At 44.5% G+C, this 24,288-nt stretch overlaps 1 protein-coding gene across 1 annotated transcript in view; it reads left to right on the top strand.

Moving 5' to 3' along the window:
- The window catches only part of CFB (complement factor B), a 37,859-nt gene that overhangs the window by 7,193 nt on the left and 6,378 nt on the right, over window positions 1-24,288 (top strand). The window contains exons 4-15 of the mRNA XM_032209365.1: window positions 1,870-2,043; window positions 5,001-5,084; window positions 6,996-7,117; window positions 8,805-8,943; window positions 12,892-13,044; window positions 14,261-14,362; window positions 14,664-14,801; window positions 15,918-16,015; window positions 18,283-18,385; window positions 20,962-21,106; window positions 22,411-22,490; window positions 23,647-23,765. Of these exons, the coding sequence (XP_032065256.1) occupies window positions 1,870-2,043; window positions 5,001-5,084; window positions 6,996-7,117; window positions 8,805-8,943; window positions 12,892-13,044; window positions 14,261-14,362; window positions 14,664-14,801; window positions 15,918-16,015; window positions 18,283-18,385; window positions 20,962-21,106; window positions 22,411-22,490; window positions 23,647-23,765 (1,457 nt within the window). The remainder of the gene's footprint in view (window positions 1-1,869; window positions 2,044-5,000; window positions 5,085-6,995; window positions 7,118-8,804; window positions 8,944-12,891; window positions 13,045-14,260; window positions 14,363-14,663; window positions 14,802-15,917; window positions 16,016-18,282; window positions 18,386-20,961; window positions 21,107-22,410; window positions 22,491-23,646; window positions 23,766-24,288) is intronic.

Genomic DNA, 24,288 nt, shown 5'->3' with positions numbered 1-24,288 from the left:
CCAATGGGCCTACCAGAAGTTCAGAAATGATGCATTTCCAGCTTCCGAACGGCCTATGGGGGGGTATCAGGGGAGGCCCTTTTTCCCCTCCCCAGGCTTTGGAGGCTTTCCTGAAGTCTGGAGAAGGTGAAAACAGCCTCCCCCGGCCCTCCAAAAGCCCCAAAATCAGCTGGCCAGCATGTGCATGCACGCTGCAGCTGACGGCTTGCATGCTGGCAGATATGGCGGCACGTAACAATGGCACTCGTGCCATAGGTTCGCCATCACAGGTCCAGGGCATGAGTGATCCTGAGTAGGGACAGTCAGCCCAGGAAAGGGCATATCTTTCTTAGCAGGTTCTTATAAATTTTGCTACTGGTTAAGCCAGAAGGTCAGGGCTCGTATCCCTGTCTGCCAGCTTGCTGTTTTTGACTTTACCCTCGGAGGGTAGTAAAATCCCCTTTAAAGTGTGGACTGATCATAAACACTTCAGAAGTTTTAAAGTGTCCAAGGAAATTGTCTCCTAGGCAAGTCAGGTGGGCTGAATATTTTAATCGATTTAATTTTAGTCTCCGTTACATGCCATGCAGAAAGAACGTTTTGGCTTCTTAGCTCTGAAGATAGCAATAGCACTTAGACCAATGTTTCTCAACCTTGGTGACTTTAAGCTGTGCTGGCTGGGGGATTTTGGGAGTTGAAGTCCACAGGACTTAATGTTGCCAAGGTTGAGAAACACTGACTTAGACTTACTTATATACCACTTCACAGTGCTTTACAGCCCTCTCTAAGTGGTTTAAAGAGTCAGCCTATTTCCCCCAACAATTTGGGTCCTCATTTTACCCACCTCGGAAGGACGGAAGACTGAGTCAACCTTGAGCCTGGTGAGATTCGAACTGTCAAACTGTGGCCAGTCAGCAGAAGTAGCCTGCAGTACTGTACTCTAACCACTGTGCCACCTCGGCTCTTCAATGCGTGGACTTCAATTCCTAGAATTCCCTAAACCAGTGCTCCAAGATTTCTGGGAGTTGGAATTCACACCAAGACATTGCCAAGTTTGGAAAAACACTGCCCTGGAGTCCATTGAGGTTTACAGCCACTGTTTGTTCTCCATTTTTCCTCCCCTTCTATAGCTTCTTCAGCTTTGAAACAGAGATGAGCGTCACCCCCTAGAGTCGGGAACAACTAGCACATATGTGCAAGGGGAACCTTTACCTTTACCTAAAGAGAGATTTCATGATAGTGAGAACAATTAATCAGTGGAATGACTTTACTCCTGAGGTTGTGGAAGCTCCATCACTATGGAGATTCTCAGTCATCCAAGTCATGGTTGTCCCAAAGATGCTTTTTCAAGAGGCAACTGGACTTTCTGGTTGTTTTTTTTCTTTGAAGATTTTTCACTTCTCATCCAAGAAGCTTCTTCAGTTCTTCTGAGAGCTGCACAGAGCTGAAAAAGCTTCTTGGATGAGAAGCAAAACATCTTCAAAGAAAACACCAGAAAGTCCAGTTGCCTCTTGAAAAAGCTCCGGCATCAACTGGAGGTTTTTAAGAAGAGATTGGACAGCCATTTGTCTGGAATGAGTCTCTTGCTTGAGCAGGGAGTTGGACTAGAAGACCTCCAAGATCCCTTCCAAATCTATTATTCCCTTAATTCTTAACATTCTTGAAGTCCACACATCTTCAAATTGCCAAGGTTTGAGAAACGCTGCTCTAGAATGATAGAACTGAAAACCAATGATTTCTCAAAGAGTTTGTATCATACATTGACGATGTTCGATGTTTGGTTTAACTGTTTTACCACCTTGAGTGCTTGGGAACGGCGGTAATGCAGAAATTGTACTTGCAGAGAAATAAATACATTGATGTTTCATTCCCTCCCCCTCTCATTTTCAGCTGGCCATTGTCCTGACCCAGGAATTCCCATTGGCGCCCGAAAATACGGCACAGAGTATCAAAGAGACAGTTTAGTTCGCTACCAGTGTTCTAGAGGGTTGTCTCTTATCGGATCTAAAGAAAGAGTTTGCCAAGGATCAGGAATTTGGAGCGGATCCGAACCAGAATGTCGGAGTGAGTAAATAGGATAGGAAAAGATAGGCTTTGCATCTGACAAGGTGAATTTGTCAAGGTTCAAAGTAACAGACCCAATGCAATCAAAACTCCGAGGCCAAAGCACTCCTCGAAGTCCAAATGTATTAGGCATGTCATATTGGCACATCTGGTGCAAACCCGACTCTGAAAGTCCCAAGGTTTTCCTTGCCCAAATTAAAAATCAAAGTTCTTCCCCACAGTCCACATTTCCATTACATCGGAGGTGGTATTCAGCAGGTTCTGACCAGTTCTGGAGAATCGGTGGCGGAAATTTTTTTATACATATAAAAAAGTTTTTATTTTTAGACAAACATAAAACAAACAGACATAAACACACAAAAAATAAAAATCCTTCTCCAGTTACTTACAATGTGTCGATTGGTTACAAAACATTTCTGCTTTCTCACAATAGTCTTCACTTGCAATTTACATAAAGACCCATATCATCATTCTAATATATATGTACACAACTGTTATAGTTATTAAACATTCATTTGACAACTATTATTACATCCTTTTCATGTAAAATATTCTAAATTTAAGATAAATTTATATTATGGCATTTACATCATCCTGAAATCATCCAATAGTATTACATCTTTATATTCTATTCTATATAGAACTATTTATCTTTTCTAACAAAGCTTTTAAATATCCTCTCCATAGTCCTCACTTACAATTTATATAAAATTTCATATTATCAATCTAGTGTATATATATATGCATTATCATTATTAATTATTTATTTAGCTATAACTATTATTGCTTTATTTTATATATAATATTCTAAATTTAACTAAGTTTAACTTAATTTTTATTCTAACATTTCATTTCATCATCCTGTATCCTTCCAGTAGTAGTGCATTCCTCTATCTCTTGCCATTTGTGGTATTTGTATTGTAATTGTTTTCTTGATAAGTCTTATGTGGACTTCTCTTGGCACCTTGTTGTTCCTTGTGTATCTTGTAAAGACTCGAAACCCTCCATTTGTTCCTTCCATCCGCTTGCCTTTAGTTATCACCGGTGCTTCTGCCAGAATTTCTCTCATTGTTTCTACCAAATTTTCTCCCTTTTCTTCTTTCATGTTTTGAGGTTTGAGATAGGGTTCCAGTTCGTTAATCTCTCCTTTCAACATTCTACTCCTGTCATTTCCAACCACGCACGATTTGCTGTCAATGTCAACAATTTTCTTATCACTTTGTTCATTTGTTTCTTCAATTTTTTGTACTCTATCCTCAAATTTCATCATCGTTTTATAAATATTCTCAACTTTTCCTTCTAATTTTTCTGTTTTTTGTTCTATGTTCTCCATCCTCTTTTAAATGTTTTTGTACTTATTTATACTTTTTGAATTTCAAACATAATCATTTGCAATTTTAATTCTTTTTCTTCTTCAGGTTGCGCCATTCTTCCAGGTTATAAACACTGCATCCAAAGCTTTTTTATTAAGTTTTGAACAAGTTCACTATAATCTTTCAAGTCAAGGTTTTCTCTTCACTCCAGTCCAGCTATTGATAGTACTCCAGAAGAGCACCTGCATAAACAATCCATGCTCTTCCCACTATCCCTTTCAATAAACAAAATCAGGAGCCTTGAAGTATTAGATATGAGTCAGATGTTCAAAGGAAATAAAAAAAACAATGTTTCCAAGCCTCCAGCATCTAGATGGCAGTGTTGCTTCTTTTTCCTCTGCCTCTACTCCTCTCTTTAAATTCTGAACATAAGAGAGAGAGAAAAAGTGCTTAAAAGCAAACAATCCAGCCGAGCATTGTAAAAAGAAAAGAAAGAGAATCATAATCCACAAATATGAAAAAAGAGGAAAAATAGAACAAGAGGGAAAAAAGAAACCAGTCCAATTTAAAAAGTAAGAGGCATTTGTAAAAGTTCCATCCATAAAAAAGCAAAATTAAAAAAAGATAACACACTAAGTTTAATTCAAGCTTATTTTGCCGCTTGCTCTCTTCTGTCTTCAATTTTAATTTTATTCTAAGTCTTTTTGGGTGTACTCTTCTCTAATAGTAAAATTTATCTCACCATTTCAACACACTCTCTCTCCTGCTTTCCTTCTGTTCAGGGGCTGTCCCAAACTTCTGCAGCTTCAATGGCTGCTTCTCTTTCACCAGAAAAAAGAGCTTCTCCTGGATCAGTCAGGGCCTTTTCGATGTCCCTGAGATCAGCAGGCTGTGCCCTTCTCTATCACTGTCTCTACGGGACGGTTTAGGTCCAAAAGGGCCATCCAGCAGCAGAGATATCGACAGCAATCCTAGATCTCCAAGATTGCATGTTGTGTCATCATGACATCAGCCCCACCCTCCCGGTAGCAGAAATTTTGAGTAGTATGGAGAACCAGCAAATACCACCTCTGACTGGCCCCGCCCTCATCTATTCTCAGCCTCCCGAGTCCCAGCTGATTGGGAGGAAATTGGGATTTTGTAGTATCCTCCCCCTGGAGTGGGAAGGGAATGGACGCCCAACAAGCCATGCCCAACAAGCCACGCCCAACAAGCCATGCCCTCAGAACCGGTACTAAAAATAATTGAATCCCACCACTGCATCACATGGTCATACCAAGTCACAGTCTTTACTCCTGTTGGTTTAAGTCCACGCCTCCCCAGCACATGGTCCTGGTGAGAACGTCCTTAATTTCCAGGAGAAAGAATTTTATTTTGGCTACAAAGTCCCCAACTATCTCTACTCCTCCCCTGCCATTCCCACAGCTCCAACCACTTAGCTGTTGCAGCCCTGAAGATGCTCCAACATGGATTCAGGGTTGACACTGTTACTGTTTTCTCTCTTTTTTGCCATCATTTATGGAACTATTGGGGTTTTTTTCTACCCTTACACAAACACACACACACACACACACACACACACACACACACACACACACACACCACTGGGAACCAAATTCACTGTCTCCTTCTTTTCCCCCCCAGGCCAATTCACTTATGATTCTAAAGAAGAAATTGCCACTAAGTTCCTTCTGTCCCTCATTGAAGTTGCTTTGTCTGCCAGCCAAGGTAAATTTTTGTAAGTGTGGTAGGAGATCAGGGGTGGCTGCTGGGGAGTTTGCAGGGGTTTGGGAGAACCTCTAGCTAAGATTCTGTGCAGTTCGGAGAACCCCCAAATCCCACTCTGGCTGGCCCCACCCACCCCGCCCTGCCCCTCCATGCGGCCCGTTTTGGATGTAGGTAAGTGCACGGTGTGTGCAGAGGCTCAGGGAGGGCGAAAAACAGGCCTATTGGAAGTTTGGGAAGGCCAGAAATCTTAACCGTTTCCGGCCTCCAGAGGGCCTCCGAAGCCCGCGGAGGGCAAAAATGCCCCCCCATCTTGGTCCAGGAGGCCGACTAGGCCACGCCCACCATGGGCACGGCCACCCAGCAACTGGGCACAGAACCCCTTGCTAAATTTTTTGAAGCCCACCCCTGGCATAGGATAGGAGACTGGGGCATCGTTTCCCCTGGTTTCGTCATTGGAATCATGTGGTATCATCCTTGGTAGAAGGACCACTTGTTAAAGATTCTAATGCAGTTATGCACGTCTGATTGCTGCCATCTGTGTGAGGTGGGCCAGGTCAGGAAAGAGACTGAGGAAGGATCTTGAGAGCTCGCCAGAATTTCCTTCTTTCCTTTTCTTATGCTAAGCAGAAACAAGGTGTGGGGGGGGGGGGGGGGGAAGCACAATGATTGTCATGCTGCAAACCCCATGCCTTATATTAGGGGTCCCCATACTTGGCAACTGTAAGACTTGTGGATTTTAACTCCCAGAATTCCCCAGCGAGCATGAAATAGGAATAGCACTTAGATTTATGTACCGCTTCACTGTGCTTTAACAGCCCTCTCTAAGTGGTTTACAGAGTCAGCTTATTGCCCCCAACAATCTGGGTCCTCATTTTACTCACCTTGGAAGGATGGAAGGCTGAGTCAAGCTTCAGTCAGTGGGAATCGAACTGCCGAACTACTGGTAGCTGGCAGTCAGCAGAAGTAGCCTGCAGTACTGCATTCTAACTACTGTGCTACTGCAGCTCTTAACAAGTCTTAAAATTGCCAAGTTTGGAGAAACAGCCAGCACTCCAGAAGATATGCTCAAGATCCAGATGGATTTCGACAGACATGAGCTGTGTCTAAGAAAATGAAATTCAACGTACATGAAAGTAAGATTTTATACTTAGGCAAGAAAAACCAACCGTACATGTACAGACTAAGTGAAAACTGGATCAATAGCAGTAATTGTGAGAAGGATCTTGGTCCTCTTAGACAATCATCAGCAGCCAAAAAAGCCAATGCATTTCTAGGCTGCATAAACAGAGGGATAGAATCAAGATCATGTGAAGTGTTAATACCACTTTATAATGCCTTGGTAAGGCCACACTTGGAATGCTGCATTCAGGTTTGGTCACCACGATGTAAAATAAGATGCTGAGACTCTGGAAAGAGTGCAGAGAAGAGCAACAATGATGATTAAGGGACTGGAGACTAAAACATGAAGAATGGTTGCAAGAACTGGGTATGTCTAGTTTGATGAAAAGAAGGACTAGGGGAGACATGATAGCAGTCTTCCAATATCTCAGGGGTTGCCACAAAGAAGAGGGAGTCAAACTATTCTCCAAAGCATTTGAGGGTAGAACAAGAAGCAATGGGTGGAAACTAATCAAGGAGAGAAGCAACTTAGAACTAAGGAGAAATTTCCTGACAGTTCGAACAATTAATCAGTGGAACAGCTTGCCTCCAGAAGTTATGAATGCTCCAACACTGGAAGTTTTTAAGAAGAGATTGGATAACTATTTGTCTGAAGTGGTGTAGGGTTTCCTGCCTGCACAGGGGGTTGGACTAGAAGACCTCCAAGGTCCCTTCCAACTCTGTTATTCTATTCTATTCTATACATCTAAGGTCCCTTCCAACTCTGTTATTCTGGTTTTCTTTCCCTATCAGGAGCATCACCTAACAACAGAAGTGACTCACTTAATATCTACTTTCTCATTGATGCCTCGAAAAGCTTTGCCCAAAAAAGTTTCACAAAGGCTAAGGAAGCATTGGTGAAGTTAATCGAGAAGGTAGGTTTCATTTTCAAAACGTCCTTGAACCAGCTTTGTTTCAACAAAACTGAAAGCAGCTTGAACTACAAAACCCATGTTCCAGGATTGTGAATATTCCTAGAAAGCTCTAGTGACACATAGAAGAAGGACAGTTAGCTTTTTGAAAGAAGGCGGTAGGGTCAATTGCGGGGGAGGGGGCAATGGCCAAGCTATAGAAATAGCCTTGTTAAGTAGGCAACAAGCATACAGTACACATCAGGGGCGGATTCTTGCCAGTTCTAACCTCTTCTATAGAAGAGGTTCCACAAATCTACAGTGCCATTTAGAACCAGTTCCAGCTCCCTCCCCCACACCCATCCGCACATCATCAAGATGAAGAGCAAGAGGAGGAATTCTGGGAGTTGAAGTCCACAAGTCTTAAAGCTGTCAAGTTTGAACACCCCTGGGGGTTTTTTCTAAAGGGTTAGGGGTGCAAGGGTCTTGTAACCTGACAGCTTTAAGACTTGCGTGCTTCAAATGCCAGAGTTCCTGAGCCAACATTTTGGTTGCTAAGCAAGAGCGTTGTTAAGTGAGTTCCACCACATTTTGCAAGTTGGCCACGCCCACCCAGCCACATGGCTGATAAGCCACTCCCACCCGGTCACATGACCAGCAAGCCACTCCCACAAAGCAGGCCACACATGCAGAAGAGGTTCTAAAAAAATGTGAAACCCACCACTGGTACACATTATACAGTGATTTTGCCCTTCTTATGGATACAGTGGTGCATTTTTCCATGCCAAACTGCATTGAAATATTGGTGCTGAATACTCGGATTGTGTTTGTCAATGATTGGATTTCTATTTCTGACTTTCCATAGAGTTTCAAATCATCCATATATAGTAAATGCGAAATTTTTTCAGCTTCTTTAGCTGTTTGATAGCCTAATTTCATTTTTTTAAAGATTACTGATAGTGAGATCATTGCGATGATGAAGAGAAGAGGTGAAATATCCATGCTTGATATTATCCAACTGCAGAATGCCTAAGTATTTGTAAACTTCATTTTCGTTGCATTTAATTAGTTGGCCATTGGGCATTTCAATTCCCTTATATGCAGTGATTTTGCCCCTTTTTATGGATACAGTGGCGCATTTTTCCATGCCATTATTATTATACAATTGTATCACAACGGCCAGTTGTTTCACCGGATTTGGCATTGGTTACTAGTCGGGCCCCACCCAGGGGCCTAGGACATCGTAACGTATTTTCATAATATGCGTGCAGATCCAAGCAGTGCGGCTTTTTGCATTTGACTGATGGTGATTTTGTCAATTTTTAACTGTTTTAAATGTAATTCCAGTGCTTTTGGAATAGCACCCAGTGTGCCAATTACCACTGGAATTACCACTGCTGGTTTGTGCCATAGTCGTTGAATTTCAATTTTTAAGTCCTGGTATTTTGCTATTTTTTCATGTTCCTTCTCGACGACCCTGCTATCACCTGGTATTGCGATGTCTATGATTGTGACCTTATTTTTCTCAACCAGTGTGATGTCTGGTGTATTATGGGCCAGTATTTTGTCCGTTTGTATGCGAAAATCCCACAAGATCTTGACCATCTGATTTTCGGTGACTTTTTCAGGCTTATGTTCCCACCAATTTATTGCTGTTTTAATAGTATAATTTTTGCACAAATTCCAATGATGATGATTATTATTATTATAGATCTCCAGCTATGACCTCCTTCCCAATTATGGCATTGTGACTTTTGCCTTCGAAAGCAGAAAGGTTCTGAGTACAATTAATGCATGGAGTAGCGATGCTAACTGGGCGTCTGAACTGCTGGGCTCCATTAGCATCAATGGTGAGCATACTGGATGTTGGGGGGGGGGGGGGGAATGTAAATACAGTTAGTCCTCAACTTATGACCACAATGGAGCCCAACATTTCTGTTGCTAAGCAAGACATTTGTTAACAGTTAATGAGTTTTACCCCATTTTGCAACTTTGCTTGCCACAGTTGTTAAGTGAATCGTGGATGATCTTAAGTTGGTTATCCGGTTGTTAAGTGAATCAGGCTTCCCCGTTGACTTTGCTTGTCAGAAGGTCACAAAAGGGGATGAAATGATCCCAGGACATTGCAACTGTCATAAATATGAGTCAGTTGCCAAGCTTTTCCTCCCTCACATGACCAGGGGGATGCTAGGATGGTGGTAAGTGTGAAAAAATGGTCGCATTCTTTAGGGCCATTGTAATATTGTTAACAGTCACTAAATGAACTGTTGTAAGTCGAAGACTACCTGTGCAGTGGTAGGCGAGCCTTGGAGCTTCTGCCATATGGCTGCCAAGGGCTTTTCTTTCATGTATGTGGGCAACCAAGAAAATTATTTTATTGATTTATTTTAATCAGCTTCACACTGAAGGCCCTTGTGGTGCATATACATGACATTTGGGTGTAAATGCCTGTCAGAAAATTTCATATATTGTCATTTATTACCATTATATTTGTAATTTATTGCCATTGACATTTATTACCATTGTTAGGTAAGCTCACTGCAGTTTAAGTAGGCGTGGAAATGAAGGTATCAGAGTCCATCAAACAGTCCAAGTCATACACAGATAAGACAGTCAGTCATTAATGTCTTTCCGTTAAGGGATAATCCAAATAACATAGTCCAGTATCATATAATCAGTTCAGTACTCAAAGTTTGCTAGCAGTTGCAAAACGTACAATAGCTCACGGCACTTTCTAACAGCCAGCTTCCAAAACACTCAGATCAGATCAGCCCAGCATCTAACAAACAGAGAGCTAACAGTCATTCTGGCTCCCTCTTATGGCCGATTGAGGAAACAGCAACCAATCACATTTTACAGTATGATTTAAAGAAACAGGTATAGCATTGTTACATGATTTATAAATTGCCAACCCAACCGTTAGATTATATTCCTAACAACCATTATATTTGTGGATGGTCGCTAACCAAGATAGCCCCACAGGTGCTTTTTTTCAAAAAGACAACTGGGCTTTGAAAAACTTTCTGGGTTTATTTTTGAAGACATTTCGCTCCACATCCAAGAAGCTCCTTCAGTACTAACTGAATTGTGGAAGATGGAAAAATTTATATTCCTTGCAGTCATCTGGTCATTAACGCTCTCTCTGAGAGTCGTTGAGGGCTGCTTGGAGAACATTTATCTGTGCCCTCAGGGTCACCTGAATAGTGCAAAGGGCTGTGAAGCCTTCTTGGAAATGCTAAAAGGACTGTGTTGTAAACAGGAGATTTCCAGGGGTGGGTTTCAAAATTTTTAGCAAGGGGTTCTCTGCTGGATGGGCGTGGCCATGGTGGGAGTGGCCTAATCGGGCTCATGCACCATAGGGGGAAGGCATTTTTGCTCTCCCTGCGCTCTGGAAGCTTTCCTTGAGCCTCCGGAAGGGCGAAAATGGCCTCCCCAGGCTCCGGAGGCCCTCTGGAGGCTGGAAACAGGCCTGTTTTTGGCTTTCTCGAACTTCCAGTAGGCCCGTTTTTTTTGCCCTCCTTGAGCCTCCGCACACAGCTTGCACTTATCTGCATCTAAAATGGGCCGCATGGGGACTCCTGGGAGGGGAGGGGTGGGCAGGACCAGCCAGGAGTGGGATTTGGGGGTTCTCCAAACTGCACAGAATCTTAGCTAGAGGTTCTCCCGAACCCTCAGCAGCCCACCACTGGTCAGAACTGAAGACGTTTCTTGGATGAGAAGTGAAACGTCTTCAAGGAAAAACAAAGTCCAGTTGCCTTTTGGGGAAAATAAAGTACCTTTGGGACAACCATGACTTTGGATGGCTGAGAATCCCCATAGACAACTAATCAAGATAATTGCTAAATGTGGAGCAGCTGTATATCTCAGGACACTCTGTTGATTTCCTGTTAGCTATAGAGATGCTTTTTTCCCCATCTCATGTTACAATACAGGAAAATATTTGCAGCTCAGGGTTGTAAGGAAGAGTCCTTGATGCTCTCTGATGAGCCTAGGTTAATATCAGACCAATAATCAAATTTTTTTAGAAAGTTAGCACCCACCCCTCCTAGAAGAATGGGTTCCACCACAAAACCGCGTTCGACTAAACCGCGCTTGACGAAACCGCGTAACTGACGTCATCAACAGCGTGACAACAGCGCGGAGACAGAAGCACGCTGTAAACGCTAAACCTAAAATTAACCCCTAAACCTAAACCTAACCCTAAACCTAACCCTTAACCTAACCCTAAACCTAACCCTAAACCTAACCCTTAATCTAACCCTAAACCTAAACCTAATCCTAACCCTTAACCTAACCCTAACCCTTAACCTAACCCTAAACCTAACCCTAACCCTAACCCTTAACCTAACCCTAAAGCTAACCCTAAAGCTAACCCTAAACCTAACCCTTACCTTAAGTTGAATCGGCTTGCTTTCAAAGCGCTATTTAAAGCGCCCTTCTTTCTCCACGCTCGCTGTTGTCGCCCTGTTGATGACATCAGCAACGCGGTTTAATCGGGCGCGGCTTCGTTGAGCACGGTTTTGTCGTGCCACGAGAAGAATGACATGTTTTAAGGTAAAGGTAAAGGTTCCCCTCGCACATACAGTATATGTTAGTCATTCCTGACTCTAGGGGGCGGTGCTCATCTCCATTTCAAAGCTGAAGAGCCAGTGCTGTCCGAAGACGTCTCTGTGGTCATGTGGCCGGCATGACTAAACGTCAAAGGTGCATGGAACGCTGTTACCTTCCCACCAAAGGTGGTTCCTATTTTTTCTACTTGCATTTTTACATGCTTTTGAACTGCTAGGTTGGCAGAAGCTGGGACAAGTAACGGGAGCTCATTCCATTACACGTTGCTAGGGATTCGAACCGTGAAACTGCCGACCTTTCTGAACAACAAGCTCAGCGTCTGAGCCACTCAGCCCAAGTATGAAATGTTTTCGGGAATATTAAAAAGGCAGAATATTATATTCCCCCTAAAAGAGGAATAGAAATCTTAAGGGAGACAGAAACTCAGATCCACAGTTCACTTCCCCTATGCAAGATACTAAGCTGAGGCCAGCTTTTAGAAATGTGGTAATCCATTCAAGACAGGATATTTTGAACAAAGGCAGAATTAGATAGAAGGGTAGGATCAGCCTTCACTCAAGATCCTAACCAGGAAAGCCATTAAGACACAATAGGGATGGCGCAACACCCTTTCAGGAGGACACAAGCCTCCTCATTACATCGTCTCGGAGAGTCCAGGCTTCAACCAAACTTAACTCAGGCAATCTAAAAGGTTGATCCCTACAGGAACCAACAGAATGTATGCTCTTGCCACAGGAACAGGCAGCTCAAGTTCAAAGCCCAGAGAGGGCTATTATAAATAACTCTCATGCTCTGCTCTATGTGGTCAGCTGCACCAGGACCTCAAACCCATGGGGTTCTGTCCATCAATAAAGCATCTTTCTAATCAGCCTCCATGTTTCCAGTGTTTTGCTCCCCCCTTGGAACTGAACCAGATGGATATTTCTTCTGACAAAGTAAACAATACCCCAATTGAGAAAATGCTAAAGAACCAATAGTAAACAGCCCAGCCAAAGAACCTCTAAGACCAACCCCACGGACAGGGCAAGGCACAAGAATCTAAACTGAGAGCAAATCCCACTCCTCACCAGCACTGATGGTGTTATCTGGTGTGGTAACGAAACAAGACCACAATCAAGTTCACACAGCACCAAGGACCTTTCATTTCATGTTTCCTCTGTTAGGCTTATTGGGGCTTATTAAGGCTCACCAACTAATGCATTGTTCCACTCTGCATTTTGATTTTCCAGCACATGAGCTGAAGCCTGGAACCAACATCGGGAAAGGCCTTCAATCTGTCTATGAAATGATGATTGCGCAGGAGGAGGAAGAGGTGCGACGGGGGCTGAATCCCCCTCCTGTCTCCACCACAACTCGTCATATCATTATTCTCCTAACGGATGGTGAGCAGATCAAGAGGACCCATGCAAACTCTTGAGTTCTTTTGGTTGCTCTTGTTCTGTTGTTTGAGAAAGAATTTTTAGAGTACCTTAAAAAGATTATAAGAGAAGCCAACAGTCATTTCAAATGTCAAGCACCATTTTATACAAGGGCCTCAACCTGTTTGGGAAGGGAGCAGGGGTGGGTTTCAGGCGGTTCGCGCCGGTCCCGGTTGGTCGGCGAACCCGGAAGTAAGTAACTTCCGGGAACGCCGAAGGGTCCACCCGCCCGCCCGCGTTTCTTACCTGGTTTGACGAGTTCTGCGCTTCCATGCATGCGCAGGACGCATACAGCGCCTGCGCAATCCTCCAGGAGCAGCTGGAGCATTGCACAGATGCTAGTACACATGCGTGCACTGCGCGCGTGCACGAGGACGCCGCTGGCCCCGTTCCAACCGAACCGGTTGGAACGGAGCGAAAAACCCACCTCTGGAAGGGAGGGAGGGAGGGAGGGAAGGAAAGGGAAAGGAGGAAGGAAGGAAGGGAAGGAAGGGAAGGAAGGAAAGAGAGGGAGGGAGAAAGGAAATGAGGAAGGGGAAGGGGAAGAAAGGAGGAAGGAATAAAGGGAGGAAGGAAAGGGAAGGAGGGAAAGGGAAGGAGAAAGAGAGAGAGGGTCGGAGGAAATGTAGGGAGGATGAAGGAAAGGAGGCAGGAAGAAAGGGATAAAGGGAAGGGAAGGAGGGATAGGGAAAGAGATAGAGAGAGGGAGATGGAAGGAGGGAGGGAAGGAAGGAGGAAAGATAGAAGGAAGGAAGAAGGAAGGAAGGAATAAAGGGAGGGAGAAAAGGGGGAGGGATGAAGCAAAAGGGAAGGGAGGAAAGGAGGTAGGCAGAAAGGAAAGAAGGAGGAAAAGGGAGGGAGGGAGAAAATAAGGAAGGGAGGAATAAAGGAAAGGAGGCAGGAAGAAAGTGATGGAAAGGGACGGAGGGATAGGGAGGGAGGGAGGGAGGGAGGGAAGGAAGGAAGGAAGGAAGGAAGGAAGGGGTAGACAAAGAACTGAAGGCAATGAAAGCTGTTATTGTGCCAAAGTGCTTTTGAAAACTGCTGGAAGTAGAATCCAGAACTGAGTAAAAAAAAAATTTTTTTTAATCCATAATATTCCGTTCCTTCCCTCACCTTACTCCCAAATAACCGTATGACAGGTCAGAATGACTCTTCGCAATAATCTTTCTTTTTCTAGGAAAATACAACTTGGGGGGCTCACCATCTTTGGCCATCCAACAGATAAAGAAGTTTCTTAAAATTGGCAGCTCTTCCCCAAACCCTCGGGATGATCATTTGGGTAAGATGACAATCCGTGAGCCGGACGGCTTCATTTCACCTTTGCTGCATTTCACCCTCCAGGCCAGTTGGGGCATTGATTGTTTTATTTCATTTCCCTGAATTCCTTGTTTTATTTATCGCTGTACCGCTAAAACTCTCGTCTCTCTTTTGTCTGTGACCTTTAACTGTGCAAAATAGTTTTTCCAGGTGTTGCTTGAAAGGATTTTTCTGTAATGCAATTTTAACGTGGAGAAACAATTATTGGTTGCACGGCGCTATTCCTCTCCGTCACGTATGCATCTCTCCACATTTATGCCTAGATGTTTATGCCTTTGGTAACGGCCCTGACGTCAATGTTGAAAATATTAACGAATTGGCTTCTCACAAACCCAATGAGAGACACGGCTTCATTTTGAAGGACTTGAGTGAACTGCAAGAGGTCTTGGAGGAGAGTTTGGGTAATCTCAATTTTCTTTTCACTGATTTCATGATTCATTGACTTGACACTGACATTCCACATTTTGTTTCCCTGCAAAGAAGGAAGTTGGAAGTTATCTTTCGTACCATAGCAATAGTAATAGCACTTAGATTTACATACTGCTTCACAGTACTGTAGAATCAGTGGTGGGATTCAAATAATTTAACAACTGGTTCTCTCCCCTAATGACCAGCTGGGTAGGCATGGCTTGGTGGTTATGTGACTGGGTGGGCGTGGCCAACTCAATGTCACTCAATGGGCGCTTCACCTTAGCTGTTACAATGTAACAAGGGTTAACCGGAGAGGCAGTTTCTGTAAGCAGGGCAATAAAGATTAGCCTAGAAACAACACCAGAATGTTTCCTTCCTGCCTTCCTTACAGGATTAGCCCTGGAAAGTGGGGAAAAAAACAAAAGGAGATTTCTTCCAACAACTGGATCTCCGAACTGCTTAGAAAGTTAACAACCAGTTCTCCCGAATAGGTGCGAACCGGTTGAATCCCACCACTGTATAGAATGGAATGGGAATGGGAATGGGAATGGGAATGGGAATGGGAATAGAATAGAATAGAACTGAATTTGTCTTTGGTGCAGATGCTCTCAGTGTACCTAAGAGGGGGGGAAAACATTCATCAAGAATCATAAGATACAACACTTAGTGATAGTCATAGGTTACTAATAAGCAATCAAATTATACTAGGAAACAAATAAAACAATATACATTTTAAAGATACAAGCAACATGGTTATAGTCATAAGCGGGAAGAGATCTGTACTAGGAAGGAAGAGAAGAATAACAGTAATACAGAGTCAATAATATGACAGTGCTGTGGGAATTAGTTCTTTAGCAGAGTGATGGCATTCAGGAAATTGGAAAAAGGAAGTTGGAAGTTTCTATCTTTTGTACCCACACGGCTCACAATAGTGATAGCACTTAGATTTACATACCGCTTCACGGTGCTTTAAGCAATTTAGAGTCAGTATATTGCCCCCAACAATATGGGTCCTCATTTTCCCAATCTCGGAAGGATGAAAAGCTGAGTCAACCTTGAGCTATACTTTTCCTGTTCCTTTCAAAAACATACCTTTCTATTCCCAGGCGATGGTGAATCTTTGCCCATGTGTGGTTTCTCACCAGGAGAAGAAGCAGTAAACGACTATGAAAAGTATCCCTGGTTTGCAAGGATCGTCATCAATGTAAGACCGACTAACACCAGGATCGATAGATAGCAATAGCACTTAGATTATAGCAATAGCAGTTAGACTTATATACCGCTCCATAGGGCTTTCAGCCCTCTCTAAGCGGTTTACAGAGTCAGCATATTGCCCCCAACAACAAACTGGGTCCTCATTTTACCCACCTCGGAAGGATGGAAGGCTGAGTCAACCCTGAGCCGGTGAGATTTGAACAGCCGAACTGCAGAACTGCAGTCAGCTGAAGTAGCCTGCAGTGCTGCATTTAACCACTGCGCCACCTTGGCTCCTAATGTACCACTTCACAGTGCTTTTACAGCCCTTTCTAAGCGGCTTACAGAATCAGCTTATTGTCCCCAACAATCTGGGTCCTCTTTTTACCCACCTCGGAGGGATGGAAGGCTGAGTTAACCTTGAGTGGGTGAGATTTGAATTGCTGAACTGTAACTAGCAGTCAGCTGAAGGGGATGAACTGTATTTGGAGCTCCGTTGCAAAGGGCAGACAAGCACACAGGTTTTCAAGCGAGGGTGACACTCAAAACAGGACTCTTCAAAAGAAGAGCTGCGCATGGCACATTCAAGGCAGCACAACGTCTTTTCGCTGCAAGTCAACAATGTGGAAACTTCAGTATTTGCACCTTGGCTCTTTTAGATACTTTTAGTCTGGGCATACGAACAGCACAACAAGCCTTTTTAAATAAAATCCAGCCGATACAGTAAAAATAACCATAAAATGTGACCAGAGAAAACGTCAAAAGAGAAATCTGTATTCCAACCACGTAATGTGACAAGTTTCCAAGACCATTTCATTTTTGGGCGGACACCCAAAATGAAATATTCCATACTTCCAATAAAGTATAATATTTTTGGCTCAGGGTTGAAATGAGGGGTCCTTGGTGCTCCCCGAGTTTGGTTGCTTTCTTGCAGATGTTTTATTACCCCAACCAGATAACATTCATCCATGCTAGTCCTGGGGATGTTAATATTATTTGAGATTAGCACTGATGACGTTACCTATTTTGGGTAATGAAACATCTGCAAGAAAGCAGCCAAACTCAGGGAGCACCAAGGACCCCCTTATTCCATATTTCAAACGCAGAATTTTGCACATAACGGCATAGCAACAAAATGTCTGGCAGAATGCACTTTGTTCATGCTTCACCAATGCAAAATAATATGGTGGCATGCCTTAGAAGGAATCTTTTAGTAAAATCGCCATCAAGAGAGCAATGTTTTCTGGGATCTGGTTTGCTTTCCTTCAGGGACGTGCAGTCAGGGGAGGCAGGGGAGGCAGAGCCTCACCACTGTCATCATGAAAAGAAAAAAAATGTAAAAGGAAAAAGGCAAGAGCTGAGGCCCGTCTGAGCTAGTTGCTGCCAGAGTCACCGTGAATGACTCTGCGTAACTGTTTAAAAAGCCTCTAAAAAAGCTCCCTCTACAGGAGGAGGCAGGAGAACGACGTGCGTCATCTAGTCTGACCTTAGGCATTTTATGATCACTTGAGCAGAGTTAAGCAAGGGTTAAAAGCCGAAAAATTCCTGACGTAGGTGAGGCACGTCGTTCTCCAGCCTCCTCCTGGAGAGGGCGCTTTTTTAGAGGCTTTTTTAAACAGTTAAGCACTAAGCAGAGTCATCCACGGTGACTCTGGCAGCAATTAGCTCAGCCTGACCTCAGCTCTTGCCTTTTTCCTGTTACATTTTTTTTCTTTTCATGATGACAGGCAAGAGCAGAGTTGAAATCCTCTCTGAAACAGCTGGAAAAGGTACATGTGGGTCTGAGGGAGGGGAGGAATTCAAACTTCATCCTCCTGGTGCAACTTTGTGTGTGTGTGTGTGTGTGTGTGTGTGTGTGTGTGTTTGAGAGAGGGGGAAGGGAAGGAGGAAGGAGGGGAAGGGAGAAGAAAAAGAAAAAGAAAGAAGGAAACTTATTTAGCAAAGGAGAAAAACAAATGCTGCCACTTTAAATCGGAACTGAGCATGCCTGGCTGTGGAATTCTGGGAGCTGAAGTCCACAAGTCTAAAAAAATTGCTGCCTCACCAGCCATAAACCTCACTGCACGTCACTGCTTTCCTTAATCATCTTTGTCGCCTTCTGTGATTGTTGGGTTGGTTCTAAAGTCCAACTCTGTGTTTCTCAAATTTGGCAACTTGAAGATGAGTGGACTTCAAGTCCACACATCTTCACGTTGCTGAAGTCGAGAAGCATTGTTTTGAGCTAAGATTGTTATCGCTCTCCGCGATCCCAGGATAATTTCCACGTCTAAATTTTAGGAACCGCGGCAAGAAATCTGCAAGGGAGTCATTGTCTCTGACCAGTACATCTTGACAGCAGCCCACTGCTTGGCCGGGATCAAAGACATCAGCATCATCCTTGGTAAGCCAAATTCTCGCACAGGCATGGAGATAGAAAGAAGAAGAGGTGGATTTGTAACGGGTGAAAAAAGACTCGGCTGCTTTGTTCTTGGGCCATTTACAGCAGGTTGTGATCAGGGGTGGGTTGCTACCAGCATTACTGCCAGTTCGGCGCGGAAAACTTTTTACACACAAGCACATTTGCATCTAAACAGATCAGCGCATGCGCACAATGTTAGAAAAGGAAAAAAAGGGAGGGATTAAATTTTTGCAATGACTATTATTCTGCGCATGAACCGAATATCAAGATGGTGGTGCCAACAATAGAACCAGATAGGGGGCGTGGCAGACCTACTCGGCTGAATGGGTCCAAACCAGAAGGAACCCGCCTCTGGTCGTGATGGTTTTAACACAGGGGTCCACAACCCTTGGTCCGCAGCCCTAGTACTGGGCCGAGGCCCTTTGGGCCACACAACCGCGCCACACAAGCTGCGGTCAAGTGCATGAGCGTGCAAATCTGCATTTGTGCAAGCAGTGTTCATGCACGGAAAATCACCCCGTCCACTGTCAACAGTGTTGCTGATCCACAGAGCTGGAAAGATTGGGGACTGCTGTTTAACATTTCCGTGGTTCCATTATTATAATAGCCTCCTATTCTGAACTAGGATTCTCCAGCAGCACGAAGCCTAGTCTTCGTCCCGATAAACCCTTTTTATTTAATTTCTACTGAATTCCTCTCCAGCAAAGTCTTTCCTCTCCCACAGTCTTTCAAGATAGTTCACAATTACCGACCTTTATCAGGCTTGGAGAGTGGCCAGGCTGATATCTTTCAGACACCTCAATACTTGGCAAGAATGCAGGAATGAACTCAGTGTCTCCTACAAACTCCCATTTCCCTTCACTCCTCTTTTATTCCCTATGTATTTATTGTATTTTATTGTATTTTATTATTTGTATGCCGCCCTTCTCCGGGAGGACTCAGGGTGGCGAACAATTCAAGGAGGAAAAAAGGGGGAACATAAAAGACAAAATACAAATAATAAAAGTAGACAACAGTCGCACAACCATACATGTCGAGAGGGGAGGGAACTTATCACCCCCAGGCCTGCCGGCAAAGCCAGGTTTTAATGGCTTTTCGGAAGGCCTGGAGAGAGGTGAGGGTCCGAATCCCTGCGGGGAGTTCATTCCAGAGGGCCGGAGCTGCCACAGAGAAGGCCCTCCCCCGGGTAATAGCCAGGTGGCATTGGCTGGTAGATGGCACCCGGAGGAGGCCAACCCTGTGAGATCTAATGGGTCTGTGGGAGGTAATTGGCAGCAGGCGGTCTCTCAAGTACCCAGATCCAATACCATGAAGGGCTTTATAAGTTACAACTAGCACCTTGAAGCGTATCCGGAGACTGATCGGGAGGGGCCATTCACTGTCCACCCATGGCCTTACTCCCAACTCGACCCTTGTTCCTTAGCTGTTCCCTTTGTCTGGCAACTCTGTGCATGGGCACACTGGAAACAGGCTCCACCTGTTCATCTGCCTCATTGATGTCTGACTCCGAAGGCAGCTGATAACTATCGGACGGCTCTGGCCCCCCTCTCTGCCTCTGACACAGAGCCTTCATCAGAGCCTTCCCGAGACTCCAGGACTTTGTTTTTTTTTTGTTTTTTTTTATTAGACATTTATAGGCCGCCCTTTTCCCTGAGGGGACTCAGGGCGGCTTACAGTCAAAAGGGAAGGGAGTGTCAGACAATACAAAAAGAAATGTGCATAAAAGTAAATTCAATAGTAAAACTCAACATTCACTCAACATTCGGGAGGGGCAAAAGTAAACTTATCCCCAGGCCTGATGGGCTAGCCAGTTCTTGAGGGCTGTGCGGAAGGCCTGGACGGTGGTGAGGGTACGAATCTCCACGGGGAGATTGTTCCATAGTGTCGGAGCCGCAACAGAGAAGGCTCTCCTCCGAGTAGTCACCAGTCGGCACTGACTGGCGGATGGAATACGGAGGAGGCCAACTCTCTGCGATCTGATGGGATGCAGGGAGGTAATTGGCAGAAGGCGGTCTCTCAAATAGCCAGATCCACTACCATGGAGCGCTTTATAGGTGGTGAGTAGAACCTTGAAGTGCACCCGGAGATCGACAGGTAGCCAGTGCAGCTCACGGAGGATCGGTGTTATGTGGGCGAACCGTGGTGCACCCACAATCACTCGCGCGGCCGCATTCTGGACTAGCTGAAGTCTCCGGATGCTCTTCAAGGGCAGCCCCATGTAGAGCACATTACAGTATTCCAGCCTGGAGATCACAAGGGCTCGAGTGACTGTTGTGAGGGCCTCCCGATTCAGGTAGGGCCGCAACTGGCGCACCAGGCGAACCTGGGCAAATGCCCCCCTGGTCACAGCTGAGAGATGGTGGTCAAAAGTCAGCTGTGGGTCCAGGAGGACTCCCAAGTTGTGGGCCCTTTCTGAGGGGTGTAAGTTTTGTCCCCCCATGTTCCTCCCCAACCTCCTCACTGCCCGAATCTGCTGTCAGCTTTGCTGGTGGGCCACAACACCTCCATTCTCCGAGAAGCTTTCCAGGAAATCCACATTCTCTCTCTCTCTCCTTTAGGAGCCACCAACTTTGCAGTAGCTGAAATCCAATACCACCCAGAATATAATAGTGAGAAAATAAAAAATAAGGACTCCCTGGAGTTCTACAATTATGATGTTGCTCTTGTCAAACTCAAAGAGAAGCACCTTCCATCTTTTACAAGGTGAGTTAAAAGGAGAATGAGGATCAGGGGATCCTGTAAAATTTACTATATTTTTCGGAGTATAAGACGCACCTTCCCCCCCCCCCCAAAAAAGAGGGTGAAAATCTGGGTGCATCTTATAGACTGAATACAGCATTTTTGGCCTCCCGAAACCCCGCCCCTTTCACAAAAATAGATGTGCAGAGGGTTTGGGAGGCCTGCAAAGTGCTCCTGGGGGCTGGGGAGGGCAAAAAAGAGCAAAAAAACGGGCTGTTTTTTGCTCATTTTTGCCCCCCTCCCAGCCTCCAGGAGCACTCTACAAGCCTCCTAAAGGCTATGCATGCCCTGTTTTTGGAAAAAAATATGGCCTTATTTTTGCAAAACAACAGGCTATTTTTGTTTATTTTGCCCCCGCCTGCCCCCAGGAACACTTTGCAGGCTCCTCAAACTCTCTGCATGCCCTGTTTTTTCACAAAAAAATGAGGCATGCAGAGTGTTTGGGAGGCCTGCAGAGTGAAAAAGCTTTTTTTTTTAATGTACCTCTTCAGAATCTTGATGCGTCTTATACTTTGAAAAATACAGTAGGTCCATTATCAGATGATGTCTCTTGAATGGTGTGGTGGCCTAGAGGTTGACCTCTTGCCTCACAATCAGGAGGCTGTATGTTCAATCCTAGCACAATGAGAATATATTTGTTGCAAAAACTCTTCATTGGCAACAGGAAGGGCATCCGGCCAGTAAACACTCAGCTCCATTCAGTTGCCCAGACTCCACCCCGCAAGGGATTATAGCAGTGGTGGGTTTCAAAAAATTTTTAGAACCTCTTCTATAGGTGTGGCCAGCTTTGTGGGAGTGGCTTGCCAGCCATGTGACTGGGTGGGAGTGGCTTGCCAGCTATGGGACTGAATGGTAGTGGCTTGGCAGTCATGTGACTGGGTGGGCATGGCCAACTTGTAAAATGTGGTGAAACTCACTTAACAACGCTCTTGCTTAGCAACCAAAATGTCTCAGAAATTCTGGCATTTGAAGCACGCAAGTCTTAAAGCTGTCAAGTTACAAGACCCTTGCGCCCCTAACCCTTTAGAAAAAAACCCCAGGGGTGTTCAAACTTGACAGCTTTAAGACTTGTGGACTTCAACTCCCAGAATTCCTCCTCTCGCTCTTCATCTTGATGATGTGTGGATGGGCGGGGGGGAGGGAGCTGGAACCGGTTCTAAACGGCACTGTAGATTTGTGGAACCTCTTCAATAGATGAGATTAGAACTGGCAGGAACCCACCCCTGGATTATGACTAATTGTCCTTTCTGATCTTCTTCTTCTAATAGGCCAGTCTGCCTACCGTGCACAATAGACACCACTCGGATTCTGAGAAAGCCACATCCTCAGACCACATGCAAGGATCACGGTAAGAGAAACTAAGTGTTCAATTCTCAGTAGGCACAACAAATATTTTTAGTATCCCTACCTCCCCCCTCCTTTCCTGGTGTTTTTCCCACAAGACTCTGCCTTTTTGTTGAGGGAAGGACCAACTGAATGTTGATCCATTGGTTGCAACATAAATTGACCAACCAGTTTGTTGCCTGAACCTAACATGGGTTGAGAGGGACGGTCTGGCCCAGGGGTGAAATCCAGCAGGTTCTGACCAGTTCTGGAGAACCGGTAGCGGAAACTTTGAATAGTTCAGAGAACTGGCAAATACCACCTCTGACTGGCCCTAGAGTTGGGTGGGAGTGGAGATTTTTGCAGTATCTTCCCCCTTCCTTACTCTGCCATGCCCACCCAAAAAAATTGAATTTCACCACTGGTCTGGCCCCAGATCACCCAGATGTCTTTCATGCCGAAGGCGGAACTAGAAAGTCACCCAGCTTACATCACACAGATGTCTTTCATGCCTAAGGTGGAATTCATGGTCTCCTGGTTTCTAACTTGGTGTTAGACCAAACTGTTCTCTCCATTAGCGTCTCCAGTAATAAAATCAATGAACTCTTGATTTAATGGATTAGTAAAAGGAAGGGGGTATCCATTAAAACTGGATGTCTTTTAAATTGAGTGTTTAATAACAACAGGAATTAGGAACTGCATCTACATGGAGGGAAGTATGCAGTGGAGTACCCCAAGGCTCTGTTTTAGGCCCAGTACTCCTCAGCATCTTCATCAATGATTTGGATGAGGGAATAATGGGGAACTCATCAAATTTGCAGATGACACTAAGCTGGCAGGAATAGCCAACACTCCAGAAGACAGGCTTAAGATACAGAAGGATCTTGACAAACTTGAACAATTGGGCACTATCTAATAAAATGAAATCCAATGGTGAAAAGAGTAAGGTTCTACATTTAGGCAAGAAAAACAAAATGCGTAGGTACAATATAGGTGGTACCTTGCTCAATAGTAGTAACTGTGAGAGGTTACTGAGAGTAGTAACATTTGTCCATTGAATTCCACATTGGCCTATTGAAAACCTAGTTTTCCTCCTCCATCCCTTCCTTATAGATTAACACTTCACTAATACTCACCATCCTACTTTACATTTTTTGTTTCTTCTTCATTTTTTTCCCCAGAGGAAGAACTCCTGTATGATGGAAATATTCCTTCTCTTTTCATCACCCCCTGTGAATACAGCAGTGGACAGAAATCTGGATTGCTCCAGAGAAACGTGTTGATCAAGAATGGAGAAAAGGTGCTAACTTTGAGGGAGCAGTTTAGCCACAGTAATGGGTTTGCTATCATAGATAGGTAGCCCTCGACTTACGAACATCCCTTTAACAACCATTCAAAGTTACGACAGCGCTGTGAAAAAAGTAACCAAAGAAGACCCATCCTCACACTTAAAACCATCGCAGAGTCCCGTGATCATGTGAACAAAATTTGAGCCCTTGGAAGTTGACATGTATTTATGATGGTTGCAGCATGCCAGGGCCACGTGATTGCCATTGGTGACACCCCTCCCGGCTGTTTTCCAAACAATCAAAATCAATGGGGGAAATCCAGATTCACTTAACAGCTGCACAATTAGCTTAACAACCATGGCAAAATAGGTTGTAAAATCAGGCGTGACTGAATGTCATCACCAAAGCACGTTCTAGCCCCAATTATGGTCACACGTTGAGGGCTACCTACATTGCAACATCCTGCTATCCATGTCACATAACTAACCTGTTCTGACCCCCCTCCGTCTGGTGAGTAACGCCGACACAAGCTTA

This window comes from Thamnophis elegans, chromosome 2, assembly GCF_009769535.1.
Source record: "Thamnophis elegans isolate rThaEle1 chromosome 2, rThaEle1.pri, whole genome shotgun sequence".
NCBI classification, from domain to species: Eukaryota; Metazoa; Chordata; class Lepidosauria; order Squamata; family Colubridae; genus Thamnophis; species Thamnophis elegans.
The sequence above is the reverse complement of the archived record's forward strand: the minus strand, read 5'-3'. Positions and strand labels throughout refer to the sequence as shown.